General features: G+C 42.1%; 1 protein-coding gene across 1 annotated transcript in view; it reads right to left on the bottom strand.

Moving 5' to 3' along the window:
* The window catches only part of LOC114765133 (thyrotropin-releasing hormone-degrading ectoenzyme-like), a 71,331-nt gene that overhangs the window by 15,246 nt on the left and 32,387 nt on the right, over positions 1-23,698 (bottom strand). Inside the window, exons 5-15 of the mRNA XM_028955217.1 lie at positions 22,345-22,458; positions 17,053-17,190; positions 15,817-15,882; positions 13,389-13,454; positions 10,426-10,613; positions 7,191-7,279; positions 6,076-6,209; positions 5,900-5,955; positions 3,543-3,690; positions 1,102-1,199; positions 918-1,025 (exon numbers count right to left, since the gene is read on the bottom strand). Coding sequence (XP_028811050.1) covers positions 918-1,025; positions 1,102-1,199; positions 3,543-3,690; positions 5,900-5,955; positions 6,076-6,209; positions 7,191-7,279; positions 10,426-10,613; positions 13,389-13,454; positions 15,817-15,882; positions 17,053-17,190; positions 22,345-22,458 — 1,205 coding nt within the window. The remainder of the gene's footprint in view (positions 1-917; positions 1,026-1,101; positions 1,200-3,542; positions 3,691-5,899; positions 5,956-6,075; positions 6,210-7,190; positions 7,280-10,425; positions 10,614-13,388; positions 13,455-15,816; positions 15,883-17,052; positions 17,191-22,344; positions 22,459-23,698) is intronic.

Genomic DNA, 23,698 nt, shown 5'->3' with positions numbered 1-23,698 from the left:
CTGAGTGTATGTCTGTGAAAGCAGATTTGTCTTTCTGTCTTACCATATGCATGTGCGTGTTTTATCATGTGTGCATAGGCTGGTAGTAGCCTAGTGAGTGAAACAGGTGAGCCACAGGTTCAAACCCCACTTACCTCCATTGTGTTCCAGAGCAAGACACTTAACCCTGATTCTCTGTAGTCACTACTGATAAATGCCACACAATTGGCAATAAAACGTAAATATGCATTTGGCTTTTCTTCAACTTATAGAGGAATGTCTTGATTCAACACATCAGGTGTGATTCCCACACTCATCACAGAGGAACTGCAGATACAGTACAGGCCAAAAGTTTGGACACACCTTCTCATTCAATGGAGTTATGTACTTAACAAAAAGTGGAGACCTGGCCTCCACAGTCACCGGACCTGAACCCAATCCAGATGGTTTGGGGTGAGCTGGACCAACAAGTGCTAAACACCTCTGGGAACTCCTTCAAGACTGTTGGAAAACAATTTCAGGTGACAACCTCATCGAGAGAATGCCTTGAGTGTGCAAAGCCGTAATCAGAGCAAAGGGCGGCTTTTTTGAAAAAAAAAAAAAAATAGGATATAAAACAAGTTTTCAGTTATTTCAGTTAACTACATACTGTAACTCCACATGTGTTCATTCATAGTTTTGATGCCTTCAGTGAGAATCTACCAACGTAAATGGTCATGAAAATAAAGAAAACACATTGAATGAGAAGGTGTGTCCAAACTTTTGGCCTGTACTGTACATCTGCAGAAGAAATTGCCTCAGACAGGAGTAAATTCATTTCACCAGGACATATATCAACACAACTCTTGATAACAACCCAGTTGTGAAAATAGTGAATTGCAATAGAAATGAGTTTAATGTTTTTATAATGACAGTTGTCTCATGTTCTCATCACTGACCTGTTCTTGTTGCTGGAAATCCACTCGGAGATGAGGGACACTGCCTGCCGGTGGCAGTGTTTGTTGCCGAAGCTGCATGCCAGCATGATGACCTCCCTCTGGAGCTCCCTGCAGAGAGAATGGCGAGTCAGGTGGGGTCTGAGGGTGCCCAGAACCAGACGTGGGGACCACTGGGCACACATACTCAGCCTGGTAGGCAGCCTGGATGTAGGAATCGTCTGATGAGCTGGCTGGCCAGCCGACCTTATGATACTTGGGAGCCACTTGCTTCAGCACGTAGTCCTGTTGATAGAAGAGTGAGGCAGATGTCAAGCCAAACAGGAAATATATAATATATAGATTGACAGGGAACTGAATATATGGAATGAAAGTCTGAACATATGGAATGAAACCCGAATATATGGAATGAAAGTCTGAATATATGGAATGAAAGTCTGAATATATGGACTTTGAAGTCTGAATATATGGAATGAAAGTCTGAATATATGGAATGAAGTCTGAATATATGGAATGAAACCCGAATATATGGACTTTGAAGTCTGAATATATGGAATGAAAGTCTGAATATATAGAATGAAACCCGAATATATGGACTTTGAAGTCTGAATATATGGAATGAAAGTCTGAATATATGGAATGAAGTCTGAATATATGGAATGAAACCCGAATATATGGACTTTGAAGTCTGAATATATGGAATGAAAGTCTGAATATATGGAATGAAATCTGACGTCATGCAGTAACACCGCTAATAATTCTACCAACATTCAGTATAGGACTACTGATGAAGAGATTTTTCAATAGTTCCACATCAGGCGAGCTTCCCACCGCCATTCCTACATAAACCTCTGTCTTTTAATACAGAAAAGGAAGTAAACAGGGAGGAATTACAGGGCAAACTAACATTTTAAATCCGATATACCAGCACTGCCCGATCCCAGCGCGCCATGCAATGTTTAGATTCAGGCTGCACACACAAAGTTTATTCTATTTTACACTCGTCGCTGCCTGTGCGAGTATCTCCGGCGCCGTTTTAACATGTAAAATCTGCACCAGCGGAATTTCACACGCTACACCGGGTTCATCATAAACTCAACTCACTATAGAGCACAATCAGCCACAGGGACGATTTTATACAAATTACAGCGCGGTTTAGCGTGTTTAGCAGACACAAAGGTTCTGCTATCTTTAAAAAGTGCAGATTACATTCATGTATAAAATAGAAGAGAATAAACGTTGTGTGTGCAGCCTGAATGCTGAAGTTAGTTTGCCCTGTAATTCCTCCCTGTTTACGGAGGTTGTAGGTAGGAATGGCGGTGGGAAGCTTCGGTCAGTGCGGGTGCTTCATGAATAAGCAGCTACTGTCGCTGCATTAAGTCTTCCACGGTGAAACATAAAATAAATCTCTTTGCTGGTAGAATTTTTAGAAGTGTTACTGCAAGCATTAGCCAGAGTGTTTATTATGTCTTCGCTGCTTAAAACTGCTGCCACTGGGTTTGGTGCAGAATCACTCGTGGTGAGGAACAATTCACCTGTTTAGCGAACTAACATTCTCAAAATGGCGCCAACGGCTTGGTGACGTCAGACTTTAATTCCATATATTCAGATTTTCATTCCATATATTCGGGTTTCATTCCATATATTCAGACTTTCATTCCATATATTCAGTTTCATTCCATATATTCGGGTTTCATTCCATATATTCAGACTTTCATTCCATATATTCGAGTTTCATTCCATATATTCAGACTTCATTCCATATTCCCTGTCAATATATATATAATTTATTTCCTGTTTGGCTTGCCATAAAATATATATATATTTCATACACACACACACACACACACACACACTTATTGATTAAGAGTTTAAATCGTAAATATTTAAACTGGCAGCCACAGGTTGCCACGCATTCCACCATGTTTTGTTTTAAATTCATCATTACAGTATAGCAGATTTTCATATCTTGTATTGTAACTTAACGAGACACAGGGTTTGATGCAATAAATGGAACTCGGACATCAGTGGGTTTTACTATTTGTGCAGGGTCCTGAAACTGAACCCCCCTGGACACAGAGGGACATCTGCATACAAAAAATCGATTTATTTAAAAATACTGTATTGAGCCGTGCAGACGTGAATCATTCCATGGAATTGTGTTGCATAGTGAGAAAGCTGCTGACGTCAGGGATATTTTGCCAAGGTATTTAACAGCACACAGGATGAAGACAGGGTGACCCCTAAACTCATGCTAACTCTTTCTCTGTGTGGAGCATCACTCCCCTTCTAGAAGCTCAAGACCTCACATATGGACAACTGGCCTTCTGAAAATTTGCAACGCAACACCTGAAAAGCTGCTGATGAAAAATTTACCAAATACTGTGGTATCGCCAGTACTCAGTACCACACACCCAAAACCCCAAATCTTGCTGGAGAAACTCCAATATCGCGAGGGGCTGGTCTCCATCAAAGTCCATCAAACTGAGTTTGTCATGGCATAATCCATCACCACACGACAGAGAACACAATGAAACAAGTCTTCTGCTTTCACACAACCAGTGGAGGAGCAGCAAGCAGCCATGATGGAAACCATCTCCTGCTGAATGCCGTTCCTGCTGCACTTACACTGAAGAGGCTATAGTCCTCTGTGCGGTCCAGCAGCTTGTCCAGCTGGTAAAGAGATCGGCTCGCAGCGTGCCAGGGCAGGAAGTCCTTCTCCTGTGGCAGGTAGCAGATGATCTGTAGAGGGACGTTCTGGGGCAGCAACCCAGCCCTGGTGAGACAAGAAGAGGAGGGTAACTCATTCTTATCTGCCATTGAACAGTTTAAGGTACGAATTTGCAATAACACTCATATCCGATCAGTAACTGTAGCCTACTGCTATTAATAAGTACAGTTACAGCATCTGCAGTCACTTATTACTTATTATTATAGGTTTTATTTTTTTAATTTCTTTTAGGGACTATCATCCACGTTAGATGAGCTGTTTTCTGTTGAAAATCATATCCCTCAGAGATAAAAGTGCCAATGCTGAGTGCCAACCTTCAAAAAGAGGATCTCTCTCTCTCTCTCTCTCACACACACACACACACATCATAGAACAGTCCTTCACTGAACACAGAATATTTATTGTCAAGAAATATTCTGTAATATGTGACGATGGGACCTGAGTGACGTGATACAGCTGCCTCAGTGCATTTGTAAGGGACTGATGCCCACAAGCGTCATCCAACCCTGTCCTCTGCCACTTCCTGTGGCTGTTCTCTCTCCATTTCTCCATCTGAATTATTTAGCTTTTGGAAAAAGAGGAACGACCATGTTCATTAAATATACAAGAATACAACATTACTATATCGCTATCACATAAATGTCTCTCTTCCCTCAGTTCATTATTTCAGCAGATATATGGCCAGGGCGGTGAGGTGTGTGGATTCAAACTCATGGCCTTGGAGGCGTGAGGCTGAGCCACTAACCGATTTGCATTAATAATCAGTTTGATTTATGTTTCAGCAAACTTTGAATGTGAAAATCACAAAAATATCGGTTGAAAAGCCAAAAGGCAATTTAAATGCATACCATTTGACACTGGACTCTTATGTGAACACATGAAGTCAGATGATCATTTCAAACTGAAACATTGAATAATTTAGAGAATCAATAATGCTGCCGTAGCAGCAATCTGCTGCTTTGTCTACCAGGCAAGTATGTCAAAGCTTACAAAAGGCTTACATATTTCATTCCTGCTAAACATGACAGAATAAAGGCCATGAGATGAAAAGCAGGGCTATAGCATACATACACGCCCAATGATTACTCTAGATATGCATGCCATCTGTTAATCTGAATTATACAGGGGCAGTACAGCATCTAGATCGTCTGCTTAGACTGAAGTCATTGGTTCGATAAAAACAGTATAATACAAAGCGTGGCACATCAACGGCATCAAACCTTTTCTTGAACAACTGGTCCCTCCTCTAATAAAATACTGAGCTGCTGACTAGTCAGGCATTCTGGCTGTCATAGTGGCAGCTCCCATGCTGCAGAGACGAGAGTGAGCATCTGGCAACTGCAATGATACTACGCCATCAGAGAACTGTCATCAACTCTGCTCCCCTATTCAGCACAGCAGTTTAAATTGAATGTTTCATGAACAGCTCTTGTACATTTGGAGCATCTACCAGACGTCCTTCTCCAGAGTGCCTTACAACAGCAGTGATGGGGACAGCCCCCCTGGAGACACTCAGGGTGACTTGATCACAATGATATTAAGTGGGGCTTTAACCTGGGACTTTGTGGTCATCTAGGTCTTATCCAGTAGCACCACTATTTTCTGTGTCTCTTTTGACCTGTCAAAGGACAAACTATTGTTGACAACTATTGCTGAAATGGGCTACAACATTTACATTTACAGCATTTATCAGACGCCCTTATCCAGAGCGACTTGCAATCAGTCTCCATGGAGCAATTTAGGGTTAAGTGTCTTGCTCAGGGACACAATGGTAGTAAGTGGGATTCGAACCCGGGTCTTCTGGTTCATAGGCGAGTGTGTTACCCACTAGGCTACTACCACCCTACTACAAGACCATCAGCAAGAAGGTTGGTGAGAAGGTGACTGTTGAAATATAAATATCATCCTCAGTATCTTGCCTCATGGGGTGAGAATGATAATGAGACAGGTGATCAGCTCACATGAAAGTGCTGTGGTCAGATGTGACCAATATCAAGCTCTGTGTCATCACCTCAAAAGGCTTTGTTTGGAAAAACAGCAATACAGAGTATGAGCTAAAGAGCACCATTCGGTGGAAGACTGTAACCCATGGTAACTTAAGCACACACACACACACACACACACACACACACACACACCAGCAGTTCCCTGCTTCCTACATTAGCCAGTAAATGTGAAATAATTCTGATTCAGTTCTGTAACTACAGCTCCACCACTGGACTGCACTGCTGTGAGCAGCTTCAGACTCACCCACCTGGCCAAGTTAAAGACATCATCAATGAGGCCAGCACGGTTCCCCACCGAGATGATCTGCATGGAGGAAAAAGGAACAAGAAGAGAAGTCATGGATAAGGTGCTAATGACAACAGGAAAAACAGCAGAAGTGATGACTTGAGGAAATTAGGATGTATAAGTAAAACAGAAACTTACCACATGGTTGCTCATGAGCTGATCTATTAGAAGCCTCCAGTTATGGAGGTCATAGTTCACTCTGAAGTAGCCTGTCTGATTGATGTTGCCCAGCAACCATGTGTCTTCATCCATCCGGCCCACTTTGTGTGTCTCTAAGCAGAGGGGTGAAACAATTATGTGATGTCAGTTTCAGGATGAAGACCAATAAACACAGTTAATCTGTGAGCATTCAAATACCACCATTAACTACAAATTTACAAGTTTACAAAACTACAAATATTTGGCAATTATTGGTTGCCATGTTGAGAGGACGATGGTAGTCCATGTCTGCAATGTATCAATTTTGTTCATGACATCATGGATGATGTAGCTCATCATGATTCATCATGGGTTGTCTGACAGTTTCAAAAAGGAGACCATGCAGTAGGACATTCAGTTATTCTGAACCACTGGAATGCTAGTAAATGTTTCATGATAATGGAGCAGTATGGTTACTTTCAAAGAGTAAGTTCTGGTTCCTGGCTTTGGGTTGAGTGCCCTTGATGCTAAATTCAATCAGGATGTAGAAACTGTGTCAGAAGATGTCAGAAGTTGAATGGATCAGCAATTTCTCCCCATTTCATTCCCTCTTTTGCAATAATTGAAACACACAGCAGGGTTCATTGACAAGAATGCATTACATTTCTGACAGAATCAAATATGTATTCACGTCAGAGTGGGAAATGAAGGGCAGTTCAGAGTCACATTCTAGAGGAAGGAATATCAGCAGTGGCTTCCTCTCATCACAGCGAACTAATGGACCTGATAAAAGCTGACGTCTTCTGAGCATCTGCAAGCTGCAGGAATGTAACAGTCAGATTTGTATGTTAATGCATATGAAATTAGATTTCTTGGCTTTTTCATTTCATTTAGTTTTGGTTTCATTAATGGGCTCCACTCATGGTTTCCGGCACAACCACAGCCTTGAGGTTACTCCATTGGTCCGGTGATAGGCCAATATTCCCATAAAACTGGAGTTACTCGTTTTCTACCCAGAGACGGTCACAGGCCTGTGTGAGATGGTGCATGGACAGGACCGGCTATAGCATAACATAGTCAGTGTGTGCTATGTGGGGACATTAGCTGGAGTTTACCTGTTTTATTGGAGACCCAGATGATTGATTCTGGAGATATGTGAGTGGAGTTGCCCACAGCCAGCGTTAAAGGGATCTGCCACTGGGAGCTGTGGTAGATAAAAAAATGACAGCAGAGTGGGTCAAAAACTGGACATCCAAAAAATGCACAGCAAAAATATATCTGTGTTCAACACTCATGACGATGCACTAATTATGATCTAATTAGCCAGTGACACTTCAGAATCCTGTTTACGTAATTTATCATAATGATTTAAATGAATAACCAGCATGAATCGTAGACAAGGGTGTTTCTCAATACTGGAAAATACTGAAGTTCCCAATGCTGACTGAATGCTAAACCTCCAGCTTGTTTATCTGGGAGGGTTACACTCCAAATCCACTCATCGGGCTCTGAGGACTTTTACAGAGGAATTGCCTGAATGAAAGGATTTTTTTTACACAGCTCACTGGAGAGATTACAATTGATGTCTGTTTCCTGGGTTGTTCTCGGTCTGCAGGTCTTCCTGAGCTAACGTGAGTACTACACGAATGAGGAATATGTGCATAGAAAACCCTTCTACCAAGTTTCATTCATATCGATCTCCATGGCCCCTCCCCCCACAGGTAATCATGCCGTCATGTGAGCTGCAATGAGGTGTGAGAGATGGAAGAGCTCCATTTTAGTGTCCTACCTTCTGTCTGAGCTGAAATAGATTATGTTCAGTAACACTCATTGTTTAGGGCTGTGCTGGAGTTTGGCCTCTATTTGTCCCCTTATTTTTATTGTTTTTTATATTTGGAGTTGACAAAATGCAGGAACCAGAGCGCCAGTTTTGCAGCAGGTTTGAAAGGAGTGACTATTTTGCTCTTTTACACCCCATTACACCACATTGGGGGGTGCAGATGTGCATTTCACTCACATTAACACCCAGCGCACATTAACACGTTCTGATCACTTTTGTGTTGGTGCCAAGGAGCCAAAATACAGTCCAAGATACTGCTTAATTCATTTAGCTATATATTTTCTCCATGACTGGCATGGAGAAATCTACTTTGAGTAGATCACTGGTGGGTCAGCACCGCTGTGGATGGGCCACAGATAAAAGAGGTGTAAGCATAGGCCATTAGCAGCACAGGATAAACACAATACTCCTGTTTCACAAACACACTGATGGGACTTTTTATTGTAACCATGACCCTCATTCACTTTCCATAACCTCTTACTCCGACTCAGATTCATTCATTTTAAACCAGGGTGGTAGTATCCTAGTGGGTAACACACTCGCCTATGAACCAGAAGACCCAGGATCAAACCCCACCTACTACCATTGTGTCCCTGAGCAAGACACTTAACCCCGAGTGTCTACAGGGGGGGACTGTCCCTGTAACTACTGATTGTAAGTCGCTCTGGATAAGGGTGTCTGATAAGTGCCGTAAATGTAAATAATTTTACATTTTAGAAATGTTTTTTTTATGTTAATGAAAGTAGAAGCTTTTGTTGCATGGCATTATGGGATTATTGTCGGTGTCTTTGCCTACTATTGTCATTTACTCTAAACCTATACACAAATGATACCACTGTCTAATAAGCATTTATGGATAGTAGATTCTCTTGTGGTATTGTGTCACCTGTGCTTTGATACCCAGCCCCAAAGGCCTGATGGAGCAAGGTGAAGGGTGAAGGGAGGAGAGAGTGGTGGACCCAACATGCTTGATCCAGGAGAAGGTAGGCAGGCAGGGGCACAGCTCAAGGACAGGCATGCCGCATGGTGTCTTTTGGGAATGAGGGGGTAACATCATGGTATCTCTGGCCCACCAGGTGGCGCCACATCTAGCTCCCTGTCTCTTTTCTGATTATGATATGCACCTATGTTACCTAGTTTCACCCGTTTATAATTCCTTTTCATTACCAGGCATTACTGCTCTGGCAGTGACGCAGACAACTGCCGGGATTTGCCAGAAGCAGGGAGAGCGATTGGCTAACCCATGTGTTTTTCCTCTCTCTCTCTCTCTCTCTCTCACTCACTCACTCACTCACTAACTCACTCGGGCTGTGAAACAAGCTCTGGTAAAACGAGGATTGAATGCACCTCACCCCCCGACAACACCAACCTCACCATTCCTCAATTTTTTTTTCTTGCATTTGTTTTGTACTTGTCAATTTTTTTTTCTTGCATTTGTTTTGTACTTGTCACTAATAAACAAGTGTGTACAATTTTACAAAACTTCCTCCTGCATGACAACATTCAGTTCCCTTACTTCCTCGTGTTTGATGTACAAGTTGCACAGTTGTCTTTTTTATTTTTATTGTTTAAGTGATAATCACTTTAGCGGTCCTTATGCACATGTGACAAATATGCACTTCCTGTCCGATTTGGTTGGGTTAATTATTTCTGAAAGACACATTTTCTGATCTGATAGAGATCAAATTCTATCTGAAAATACAATAGAGATGAATGGAAATCGGTTGGTTGAGAATAAAAGATGTTGTGTTAAGGTGAATAAAAGTGAGTGAAGCCTCTACATGACCTACTGTAACCCTGCTGTTCAATGTCAGATGCACTGTGAGTGTGTATAAACCCATAAAACGCTCTCAGAGTGACCTCTCTGACTCTCATCCAGACCATTCCACACTGTGCCAACTGCCAGCACCGTGGGAGGCCATCAGTCACCGGCAGCATGATCCTGGCTCACTCAGAGGAGGAAATGTGTGCTTTTGGTTTAGCTCCAGATCGTCAGGCTCTATGCCGATGTAATGACTTTTTCTGGGGATGAAATGGATTATGGATGTCTTTGCGGGTGAGTTGCCTCACTTTTGTCAATTTGCAGTAGCTAGTTTGTTGAGAGATCTGATAAGACATTTTCCAGCTCCTATAATTGTGTTTGAATAATGAACCTGTTGTTTTCTGTCAGTGTGACCAGACCCCGGAGCAGCAGAGCCTACACTGAACAATGATGAAAAAACAGGAGAGCGATGCAAACCAGCAACAGGAAGCTGATTGCATCTGTCCATTGATGGAGTGAGTTAGCTGTTCTGATCCTTCAGGTGGAATATCAGCGGTGTAACAAAGCCAACATTAAATAATTCATTGAACCTGAATGAAAAATATGCCCAGCCTCTCTGTACCAGCTGATTTGCAGAAACACTGAGGGTGATGGGCTGTTTTATCATGAATGGGTGTCCTGATCGATTAGGTCCAGCAGTGACTGGTTTGGAGGAAACACCCAGAGAAATGGAAGGCAGAGGCTGTACCTCCGATTGAAGAGCTCAGGATCCGGCATCTTGATGTCCACGTCATAGACGAAGTGTTCCTGTGTGATGGTGACTGCGCTGTCCACACTGTCGTTCTTGCTGATGGTGACTACCGGGTATCCCATCTGCAGTGTCCAGCAGTCCATGACCTCCCTGATGTTGATGTCCTTCCCTCCCTTCCTCATGGCCTGAAGGATAAGAGAAAACGTTCCGTCAGACTACAGCTCAATACTCAGTACTCAGTGTAAAATAATGGAAAATGTAACACCCCACAAGGGTTAAAATTGTGGTTCATAGCATCTCCGACAATGCAATGCTTGTGGCAAGTCCCCAGTTGGCAGTCTCCAGGACCTTCCAGGGTAGGGTTTGACCTAGGGTTGCATTGATTAAATCGATAAAAATGGATTACTAAAAGAGTTGGCAACGAATTTCATAATCGATTTGTTGTGTTGCGCGACGATTATTAAAAAAAGTTCAGTTGAGCGCAGAGTGGAGTGAACAAACTTGGTCTCTCTCCGCACTGATGCCTGCAGAGTTCGGCGCTTCATAAACAGGGTGAGGAAAAAAAAACAAAACAGGGGAGGTAGAGGAACGATACAAGGCAATACCGGCCAAAATTCTCCTGTATTTTGTGAAAAAATCGCCTGTTTCTAGTGCCTATTGCGCCGGTGGAAGCAGGCAGCAAGCAGTGGTCAAAATGAACTGCGTGACTGACAGTGGATTAGGCCCAGTTAAAGCTGTGGCATTCTTGAATAATTTTTATCACCCTCACTGATGTCCACGGCCAAGTAAGGAACAAAGTTCTCACATACATTGTGAAAGAAAGTTGAAAGTTAATCAGAAAGTTGCCAGTTCGAATCCTGAACCACCAAGGTGCCACTGAGCACCGTCCCCATGGTACCGTCCCCACACACTGCTCCCCAGGTGCCTGTAGTGTAGTGTAGAGAACAAGCTCTGCCATTCAAACAAATCCTGTTCAATTTTCTGATTTGTATTGTTCTTTATTTTTTATATCTATAATTTATTTATTGTTCTGGCAGCTCAGGTGGAACTTTATTAAAAGAAAAAGTGTCTATATATTTGGCAGATGTAAAGCATACATGTGTGTGCTTTTTGTCTTAGTCCATTTTTATTTTATTTTATTATTATTATTATTATAGCAACATGTTTGTGCACTTTCTAAAGATTTTTTTTTTAATAAAGTGTTGGAAATAAATGCTTTTCCTTGTTTTTTTTTTTTTTTATCTATCCGATTCTCCGATTAATAATAATAATAAAAAAAAAACAACAACAGATCAATCGTGAAGCGGTGTTAGTAGCCTGGTGGGTAACAGATCCGCCATTGAACCAGAAGACCCAGGTTCAAACCCCACTTACTACCATTGTGTCCCTGAGCAAGACACTTAACCCTGAGTGTCTCCAGGGGGGGACTGTCCCTGTAACTACTGATTGTAAGTCGCTCTGGATAAGGGCATCTGGTAAATGCTGTAAATGTAAATGTAATTGATTATTAAAAGAATCATTAGTTGCAGCACTAGTTTGACCACCACTCTCAGTGCTGTGAAGGTGACCGGATGGATGGTTGTTCGCATTTTTCTGTTTCTGATCTGATGATTGGCAGGTGTCTGTGAGTTTATTCCCTGGGCAGCAAGGCTAACCATGCGGGTACAGGATTATGGTCCTTCCCATGGTTTTCTGTTGAAATCTCTTACCACGCACAGCCGGATTAACATTCATTATCATCATGCTAATCAGGATATTAACCGAATAAATGTGGAGGAAGAAATGCCATGTAGATGAGTATTAAAACTCACACACCAGCCATATGTTCAGACACTTATTTACACAATATTTGTTCAGATGTGTGTGTGTGTGTGTGTGTGTGTGTGTGTGTGAGAGAGAGTATGTGAGGAGACTGAGGAAGAACAGAGAAGAAAACACACACATCTGCAACAGTTCTAATAATTAAGTCAGGTTTAGTTTTGATTTTAAGAACAAACACCACACACACACACACACACACACACACACACAGTGGTCACTGTGTTAATAGGTGTTAATGTCAGGCTTGTTCCTGTTCATAAATACATAAAACAAGAAAGACGTGTGGTAGTTGTCCATAAGCATGTTTAATGAGAATGGCCAGTAAGTGTGATTCTCCATCAGCAGTCTGTCCAGCTATACACACACACACACACACACACACACACACACACACTTGAGGTCTGGAACATGAACACAACTCTGGGCTCAGGTTTATGCTCCAGGTTGATTGTGGTTAAGTCAGGTTTTTTAAAGGCTATTTTTGCAAGGGGAACAGCTGCATTTTTTCTCACGAGTGAAAAACAATTACAGCAGAGTGGGCTGAACTGCCAAGGGTCACAGCTCCAAAAACAGGCTTTCGATGAACTAAGTGGCTGCAGATCATTGCAGCAAATTGGATTTCATGAAAAGAAAGCAAACGGGCAGAGTTTCAGCATTGAGTAGTGATGGGTTGCTGTGGATGTTAGATTCTGCAGTGCGTGACAAGCAGTCATCTCTCAAGAGAAGACCTTTCAACTGATGATCCACCATAAAAAAACAATCATCTAAGTTCTTGTCTGGCAGGATTAGAATTTATGGTCTGAAATGTCTCCAGACTCTTGATAAAATGCTGGTCTTTCATAAATCTACATAACATACTGAACTTATCCATGTACTTTTCATCACTTAGATTTGTCCAATCAGCCAATAAAAAAATCAGTTCAGAATAATTGTGTCTCTGTACGTTACAGTGAAATACGTTCATGATGCTACGGACTGGCATTTTCGGTTTTTAGGCATTCACCATTAAAAACAGTTGTTTGGTTAGATTTAACACATTTTTTTATTAATGACAACATGGCCAAAGTCATGTCAGTCAGTTATGAGAGAACATAATCAGATAAGCATGCAGCTCATTTAGTACAGAAAGTAAATGTTACCTCTGTAAACTTGTTCCATAAGTCATCCCGGGCTGCATTACTGTACATGTGTGTCATCAGGTAATCCTGAAAAGAGATATATCAACTGTATGAACATCCATTTACATGAGTGGTTTCAGTTCATTGTGTAGAAAGGTCGAGCTCTCCACCTTTTACTAGAAAGAAAGAAAAAGATAAACTGATAAACTGACGCATTAGACATTTCATAAAGATTCCCACACACACACACACACTCAGTTCCTCATTAGGCTTGATAATGTCTGCTTTCAGCCTTCACCAGTCCAGAGAGGTGGAGTTGGAAAGCCCTCTTCTTTATTAGCTTCTCTTCTTCACCCACTGCTAGACGGTTGCCTTGAGGCTGATAAAGCAGGAGGTCCGTTCTGGCTGATGGCTCTTCTGTCACTGTTCATTCACTTCACTCAGTGACTGACAGCAGGGCCACAAGGCCATTCAGCTACAGCAGAGATGAACAACTCTTCCCACGCTGATGTGGCAGGAGGGGGAGCTCCACCTCCACACCATCTCCCATAATTACTGAGGGAAACGACCATCAGTATTCAAATGCTATAGTTCTTTTCCTTTAAAAAGGGTGTTGAGTTCGCTGTTAATGTATAGTGAGCCACAAGGATCCAATATGAACAGCAGGTGTACATACAGAAACCGCCGCCCCGCTAGTCAGAACACTGCTCCACAGCTGGAACACATGAGGTCTGGTGGTTCCCATTGCATTTAATTACCCACAAACCAACGGGGCATGCAATGTCAAATGAGACCAAAGAGAATTTTGTTTCCAGACCTACAAAGTGCATCTGCATTGCACCACTGAGCAAAACAGCAGGACATGAACAATGTTGCAATGTGTTAACATTTCATGCCTTTTAAAGAGACAGAATTCAGGAGTTATTAAGAATAATTAAGAATATGGTCTTAAAGAGGAGGAGCAGTCTCTTTCTAGCAGTCGCTTTCTATTCTAACCGGAATTGAACATATCACTCCGATTTTGTCCTCACTGTATTGGTTACCGGTAAATTTTTGATTATAAAGACTATAAAATTATTTTACTAACATACAAAGCTCAACATAGACTGATCCCGGATTAGCTAAGTGACTTGTTAGAAGAGTACTGCCCTACATGAGAATTGCGCTCACAAGACACCAGACTCTTACTGGTACAGAGAATTAACAAATTAACAAAGCAGGCGGATGAGCTTTCAGCTAAAGAACTCCAAAGCTTTGGAACAGCCTTTCTGGTAATGTTCAGAACTCAGGCATCTACCATAACCCCTCGGTCTCAGCCATCCAAGTCTTATCTGTTTCTCACTTGAGTTTCTCTAGATCATTGTTCCTGGTAATGAGCTTCTGACAAGACGACCCAGCATGACATGTACCAGAGGGTCACCACAGCCACAACACTGTAATGGCTACAGCTTCAGGGACCTTCATATGGACCAGTTATATATGGTTATTATAATGGACATATTTCTCTTCTGGGCAAATCCTCACCAACCCTGCACTGACACCAATTTTTTCTCTCTCCTAGATAAACTCCTAGTTTTTTGTGGAATTTTAAAATTATAAACTTTGTTGTTAGTTAACCTCAGTAAATACAGAATATATATTGGTATATTGGTGAAACACTACATCAATTGTCGCAGCATGAAATCCTAGTCATGTTTTTAATAGAAACAGGTTAATTGAAGACAATACCTTTCCCTTCAACACAAACTTCAGTTCCAGGCATGAGTATTTACTGGCTTTGCTGCCACACTCACCTCTGTGCTCTGTGAAGGTTCTCATCTACAATTAAATGATGTAATTGTCTTCTCCTCTCTTGTACAGATAGACTCCAGCTGCCCAGGACACACAGTAGATATAAAAATGCCATGCCTCGTTTTCGAGTAGGTTCTGATTTGTTAATGAATGAATCAGAAACAATCATAGAATTCATTAGTCAAGGGATGAATCTATAACCCAAAACTGCATCCAGCAGCTGAGAGAGTGCCGTTTTTTTTACTATGCTAAGTAATTCAGCTGCTTGTTTGCCATGGAAAGTGGCCTGCCTGCTGGTTTACTGTGGTAAAGGGCCTTCTGTCACCTCCCTGGGTCTTTCTTCTCTCCAAGGCAAGTGTGTGAGGTGCAGTGCACCGTTTACTTCCTCTACATTGAATTATAAAGAGCCAGTGCTGATAGAACATCTCCTTAAAATGGCCATTTACATTCCAGGGAGAAGCCGGTACCCTGATACAAACTCAGAGCTCAGCAAACAGATAGAAGCATGAATAAGTCATGACCCCTGTGTGCCACACACCCGTACCGGAGGAGCAGAGCGGGTCAGATGGTTCCCTAACTGCAGTTGACAGGGGCAGGAAGCAGCCTGACTGGACTGATGGTGGGTAGAAGAAGAAGACGAAGAAGAGGTGGTACTCACATGGAGACCCCGCTGGAACACTGACTGGCCCATGACATTGGCCAGCATCCGGATAAGAGCCGCACCCTGCCGAAAAAGAGACATTAAGCATGTTAAAAAACATTATCTGAATATTTCACTTTTTCCCTTGTACTGCAGGCCTGTGAGGAGGCCTGAAAGTGAAGTGATTTAAAATACTCAGTGGATTATTTCAGAGCTAATTCAGGAACAAAGACCCTGCGGTTACTCAATGGTTCTGCCAGGATGAGGTTGGTGTATTTGAAGGCAGGTAATAATATAGTCACTCCTGGCAAAACACAGACTACTCCCAGCTACACAGAAAAAGAAGATTTTATATTTGCATACAAGAACACAATGTAGCACAATTTCAGTGTTCTGTAGTCCAATTTCAGAGGTGTGAACCTTTACTGGTCTCACAATTGGATTCGGTTTCAATTATTGTTGCCTCAATATCGATGCATCGTGATGCATCCCATATAGCATGATCAGTCTGGGCTCACCTTTTAACAGTTGTGTAGTACTAGTACCCCTTTAAATGCACACGGCACTACTACACTCTGACTCTCCACCAAGCACAGGAACTGAGCAGACTGGTCCATTTAATTTTGTATTACATAAAAGCAGTAATGTTTGGTATGTGTCCCCATTTCATGTAAGAGTGGTTACCCGGTCGAGGCTGAGATGAACTGAGATGCTGTAAGCATAATAAATACAGAGTGTGATGGAAACCCCAGCAGCAGAGAAAATACGTCAAGCCAGGCGGTGGTTTCAACAAATTTCAACTTTGACCACGGTGCCGAGTGCAGCGTTAAACTCCTCCCCGGAGTGGCGCTGTGCACAGATCAGGCAGCCTCAGTCACTACTGGCACTACTTTTTAACGAGAATTTTCATGCCACAGTCAGAAAGTAAAGCAACGTCATTGTGATATAATCAATTATGTTGTGCACTGCATTGATGCAGAATTGATATTTTAATTTCAACACCCCTATTTTTTACCCCCTTATTTGGCTAGGAATATATATTCTTGCACGGTTCACGTCTTGAAGTCAAAATAACTGCAATAAGTGTGAAATTCAGTGCAAGAGCCTATGGGCGTGGACCTCCCTACACGCTGTTTCCCAGGTGCCATTCATAACTGCTATTCACAATGGGTAAATGCAGAGGATACGTTCCATTGTGTGCACCACACACACACAAACACACACACACAGCTTGGACTGCTGAGAGTTGCTTGCCTTTTTATAAGCGATCCAGTCGAAGACGCGGTCAATGTCTGTAGCCTCGTACACCTCCTGAGAGATGGGATGGGAACTGGCCAAGCCGTCTAGCATCATCACTTCGTGCAACACATCGGTCAGGAAGCGCTGCTTCTCCTGAGACACATACAGGATCCAAGAGACAATGTGGACAGTGTGAGTTAAATGAGTGGACAACTGAAGGAACCTGTTCCCAGGCGTCAGGACCAGAGCAGGAGGAGGCATGAACTTTATTCTCCTTGTAGGAAAGGTGCATTCATTCAGGTTCATTAATGTCAGCACCTTATAGGGTGAAGTTCAACCAGATCTGACATGAAGTGGAGGACCTTTCAGGGCACATTTGAGGAGCCGAAACTTTATCCCATAATACCATTTGTGACTTTTAATAAAACATCTGCCACTGCTTCATTTCTCTAAAATAATAAAAAGAGCTGCCAAAAAGCATTAAAAAAAGTAAAGCCACTCACACATGCAATCTCAAGTTTCCTTCAGTTCCTTCTCCTCCTTCTCTCGTGTCTCCTTTCTTACACACACAGAATCCTACATTGAATCCTTTTTAAAAGGATCCGCCTGAATTCTCTAGTACTCGCACTGAAACATTAATCCGCTATTCCCCACACATGCTGGCTAAAACCCTGATCTTTGTACATCTTTAGCGGAGAATTACAGACCATCATGATCCTGGTAGAAGATGTTAACAAGTGTAGAGACAATGAGACAAATCTGAGAGGTAAAACTATCGCAAAAAAAGCCATTTATTACTCATGAGAGCAGCAGAGTCTTAATTATGAAGCCACATTCCAAATATAACCATATGCTATTTCTCAACCTGCTGTTGACAAAAACAGACTTATCTTTATCTTTTTGTATTATCACCAGTTTTTTTCAGTAATTAGATATGATGATACTCATTGTTATTGACTCTAATTTGACCCTTTATTTTAATGACTGAATTAAACAATTTGATCAGTTCACTCATTTCTTAATAAAATGACTGTGTGACAGCCTAATACAGATTGCTGATTACAGTCAGCAATGATCAGTGACTCTTCACAGCACATTAGAGTTCAGTAATACCACAGACCCGTATATACAGTGTGTGGTCTATATGAAAAAGAATAGCCTGATGCAGCATAATATTCCATGCGGAATGAAACTTTGTATTAAACAGGTTCTGTTTTTTCTGATGGAGGAATAAATAAATAAATTGCTATGTCTTATCCATTTCCTGCGCATTTCTGGCTGTCTCTCCTCGGAGTCTGCATATGAGGCGCTGAGTTTGCACACAACATGCATGACCTTGCAACAGGTCATCTGCTTTCATTCGGATGAACAAATTCCACAGTTTGTCTGCTTTGCTCATAGTTCACCTGGGTGTCATGTCTTCCTGAAGACGAGGACCCAAGTGTGAGGGTGAATCAAGCATCTTTATTCTTTACACTTCCCACACTCAGGCCACGGGGTGGATGTGTGAGCAGAACATCATGTGTGGGTTGGCATTTGGCTTGTCAGGGGGGGACAAAAATATCCACCCCCATTATTTACTTATATTAATAATAATAACAATCACTTAGTTTGATTTAACAAATAAAATGGACAATTGTGGCAGAAACCATAACCTATTGTTCAATAAAATGAACAGGCAATTAAGCTTTTATAATTTTTTTCTGAACAAATATAGAACTACATGTACAATGTAGTACGCCAATACTATTGCCATGTAGACACTCTGACGTGCAGCCAATTAGCATAACCTTTGGTGTTACAAACCAAAAATAAATTTAAAGGAGGATTTTTTATATTGTTTTAATTAAAGAATGCGGTCAGTACCTCCTCTAGTGGAGACGCCCCCAATTCAAACAGGCCAATTGGAAAGCAACTCTGCTTTTTTCATGCATTTATTTCATTGGCCAGACTTACCGTTACAACATCTTACCGTTACAGCAGCACAACTGTCAGTAACAATGCAAGGATAGACATTTCCTAGTGCCGACCTGAGTTAAATATTCAACCGAGTGATGAGGTATAGGTGCCGGTAACTGGAAGTTGAGTGAGTGGGAATGAGACATCGAGGTTGGAGTTGTGACACTGCACTGTACACCAGCAAACAATGATCTAAAATATTAATGAGTTAATGCTAAAAAAAAATCTGAATGCATTATTAAACTGATGAAATATTGCTGTACATATTTTATTTAGTTTACAATAACGACATTATAGTCACAATATATTCATGTTGTCATTAACTCTGATGAAATGTGATATTTTTTAGACAATTCCGATCAGTCTCTCTGATACCACAGTTGTATATCGTGAGGTGGTTATGCACTCCTTTATCATTGTTCAGTTTATGTTGTCTGGATTTTATGGCCGAAGTGAAACTGAATCACATCTGGAACAACTGATGATGAGGGCAGTGGACAGCAGATGGATAACAGCCTGGAACTGGCGGGTCTGTAAGGTAGGGGGTAGGCCGGAATATTCACCGTTATCAGTCTAGACGTAATTATAAACTGCAGATGAGGTGATTTGGACAGAACCATTTCCCACATGAACACATAGGTGGAGATTCTGCAGCAGCTGGCAACACTGAGTGGATGTGAGTCACATAAATTAGAGCCATTAGGGGAAGCTCCATCTGGGCCATATGCACTCTCAACAGGCTGTTAATTCCTGAACATTTTTCACTGAGATTCCCACAAATCCATATCTGAGGGGAGGGGGCGCTCAACCAACAACTGGCCCAATAAAAGCCACCCTGAGACCCACAGCACAGCATGGTGATCAGACACGTAACATTTCTCACCAGAGCAGCAAAGCATGTGTGAGCTGTCCACATGGTGATATCCTCTTATCAACCAGCCACCAGAGCGGCTGTGACAGGCGAAATGAAATGACCCCACTGAGCCCCTCTCTGCTCAACAGACACCTCCTGACCTGCATACTGGTCAGTTGAGGAATCAGGGTGAAATGGAGGAAGGTTTACAAGAAATTGAAATGGCTGGCAGGACACAGAATATCAGACTCTGGGCTGAGATAACGGAAGAATTAATCATCAGGAGATTTCAGTCTAAATGACTCATGTCCTAAGATTTCTGCGTGGATGGGTTCTGAAAAGTGGCCATTTGGCGATGTCCTAAAGCAACATAAAGCTAGTTATTAACAAACATGCATTCGGTAATCCATCACCACCACACAATGGAAATACAGAGTTTATGATGATGGGTGCTGATTGACTGGCAATTGCCAGGAACTGAAATCAAATGTAAAGGAGCAGTGTCCACAGTAATGTCGCAGTATTTGACTGCACTCCATTAAGCCCAATTGGTGCCAGGTCTTTTTTACAGGTACGTGCCCCCTGGGCGCCGATCCCGGACCCTCTGGCGACCGCTTACCGAACCACAGGTTGGTGCCATCTAGCAACGTGCAGCCCCTGCCACTGCACTTCCCTGCTGGGGTCCCCAGCTCCTCTCCCTGAACTGCACAGGAAGGCAGTCCAGGATCCTCCGGTGACTACTCTAGCTGCAAGGCTATGCCTTCTGGCAACTTGCAGTCTCTGCCACTGCACGCCCCTTCTGGCAGTGTAGGGGCTTCGCCTGACCCCTCACGGCTCAGCCCCCTCTGCGTCCGTTGGAACGAGAAGGCCATCTTCCTGCTCATCCCGACCAAACCCTCATGCCACCCACGAGGCTATGCCCCTCTGGCGGTGGACCCAGGTCCTCACCTGACCTGCCCTCCTTATCGGCTACCAGAGGGTCCAGCACAGTCGCTTCCCCTACCCTCAGGAGCATCCCCCAAAAAACGAACCCACAGGTATGTGGCGATTGTCACAAACTGCAATCATAAGTTTGATAAAAAAAGTAAGTAACAGTGTCCACTGTAATGTTGCAGCATTGCACGGCCAGCTGCACTCCAGCTTTATGGGAGTCCCGATCCATTAGGCCCAATTGGTGCCAGGTACACCTGCTGTGACAACACCATGGCCCCGGGGCGTCACACTGATTCCTTCATTTCAAGTGGCTGAAAAAGTCTTTGCTCAACTACAACATTATCTCTCCACTGTATACATTTTATTATTCACACTTTTCAGGATAGTCATGGTGAACATGGAGTCTATCCAAGCAAACAGGATGGAAAAAAATCCATTAGCCTAGGGACACAGAAAGTTTGTAACTGAAGTGTTTCTGTAACATAATCCAAATGAATGAGTTTAAGAATGTGTGCTGCTGAGTTCTGGATACGCTGAATTCAACTACTGTGCTGACAGCCTCAGGAGATCAGAACCGGGCTGCCATGATAGTGCCATCTGAGGTGGTAAGATCCAGTAAAATCCACAAAGCAATAAGCCCATACTGACAAACAGGTGCCAAAACCATCTTTTTAAATCAATAATGTTAATTACTGGACCAAACAGTGAGCCTTTTACACCTCTACTGTATATACCTAACTCTAATGCCAAGTGTGTACAATACAATTGAAAATGTTTTTGGTTTCAAGAAAAAATGTAATAAATATGATTAGAAATATGAATAAATATGAGAATAGATAAGAGAAACATCCAAATATTTTAACATGTCAACAATAAGTGATTGAACTGAAATTCTGATTCATTTCATGACAATTGTCATTAAAAAAAATTGAGTCAAATCTGAAATGAATGATCATTGCCTGTTAATATTAGCAGAACGAATTGCTGAGAAAATTCCTTTACACGTCCTCCAGCTGACTGGATAATGGTGGCCTTGGTGCATTGCATAACAGCTATTCAGATATTCTGATCCCATACACACCCTCAATACCTTCTCATAAACAGCCAAATGTCTTATTTTAAACACACACACACACACACACACAACTCCCACATGCCTAGATCTCTTTTATTTATTTTTCATGACATAAGCATCAAAAAGCCATTGTGCTGCAGGATTTAATGACCCCCTCACTCTTCTCCATCAACAACTAATGTTGAAAATCAGAAAATATGCAGAATGACATAAATCCATGTTTCCATGGGCATTGAGTTGAACCTCCTCCAGACAGAATAAAAGATTTGTTTACTTCTTTGTTCCCTCTTTCGCCAGTCTGTCATCACAACCCAGGTGTTTATGTGTCTGATCCCAGCTTGTCCATGATAATTATGATGATGGTGATTGTTGTTTTTGCTGTTACTATTATCTGACTCTGAACAAGAAATCTTTTCTAGATATTCCTCTAGCCTTTATGATTTTAACTGATAGTTGTTCCATGTTGCTTTATAATAAAAACTCTTACCATATTCCACTTTGGGAAAAGGAAGTCGGATCCAACGTACTCAAAGAAATGTGCAAATCCTTCCTTCAACCAGACGTCTTCCCACCAGACAGGAGTCACCAGGTCCCCGAACCACTGAAACAGAGAAGACAGTTTATACTGAGACTGGAAAATGAGCCCTCCCCAGACATTACAATTTCCAGGTAGAGAAAAGATTGTTTCATTCTGTGTGATTAATTAAGTGAACTTCAGGTTCAAACTGAAGCAAAGTGCAATCCTCTCTGTCAGAAAAAAAGGGTTTCCAACAAAGGTGGGCAGGCATGCCTCTGAACTGTGAAGCATATTGACTGTTTGAACCTCTATTATTCAATCACAATTCCCTCAGCCCCACTGGAGGCTTCGGCTACTGACCAAAATCTGACAGATAAAGGAAAAATTCTGTTTTTGTAGAGCCCCAGTTTTACACTATGCATTAGGAACTCACACTAGACTCAAATATAACATGCACACTATCACACTTTAAATAATGCATTAAAAAAATGTTTTAATGTAAGTAGCATTTTCATGAATGAAGTAAGTATTTGAAAAGAAAGGCTCCCTGTATATTGGTAAGGGTCTGATATTGGGAGCTTCTCAACTCATTATGTGTATAGAACAAAAGTCCACAGAACTAATCAATCTACCCAGATTGCTGCACCATGGACCAGGCAAAAGAGCTTCCCAAGGATGTCAGGGACAAGATTGTGGACCAACACAAGGTTGGAATGGGCTACAAGACCATTGCCAAGTCGCTGAGTGAGAAGGTCACAACAGTTATTAAAAAATTGAAGGATTGAAAAATTGAAGTGTGGAGCTCCACGCAGGATCTTACTTCATGGAACTTCAATGGTAACGAGAACAATAGGAAACCACACCAAGACTAGAGGAACTGATCAATGATCTCAAGGGACCACAGTGTTGTGAACAGATGAGATCAAAATCAAGCTCTTTGGCATCAACTCTACTTTAGAGGAGGACAAATCCTGCCTATGACTCCAAGAAATTCGTCCCCATCATGAAACCGGATGAGGAAACATTATGCTTTGGGGGGAACAGGAAAACTGCACTGCATCAAAGGAAGGATGGATGGGGCCATGTACCATCAAATCTTGGGTGAGAAAACAGGTCATGGGTGAGCATTACAAATTCAAAGCACTTAATCCTATAGAAAATCTGTGGAGGGAGCTACAGCTTCGAGTTGCCAAACATCAGCCACTAAACATGAATGATTGTAGAGGATCTGCAAAGAAGAGTGGGATAAAATCTACCCAGAGATATGTGCAGACCTTGTGGTCAATTACAAGAAATATCTGAGCTCAACATAGGTTGCTATCCC

This window comes from Denticeps clupeoides, chromosome 15 (genome assembly GCF_900700375.1).
Source record: "Denticeps clupeoides chromosome 15, fDenClu1.1, whole genome shotgun sequence".
NCBI lineage: Eukaryota > Metazoa > Chordata > Actinopteri > Clupeiformes > Denticipitidae > Denticeps > Denticeps clupeoides.
The sequence above is the reverse complement of the archived record's forward strand: the minus strand, read 5'-3'. Positions and strand labels throughout refer to the sequence as shown.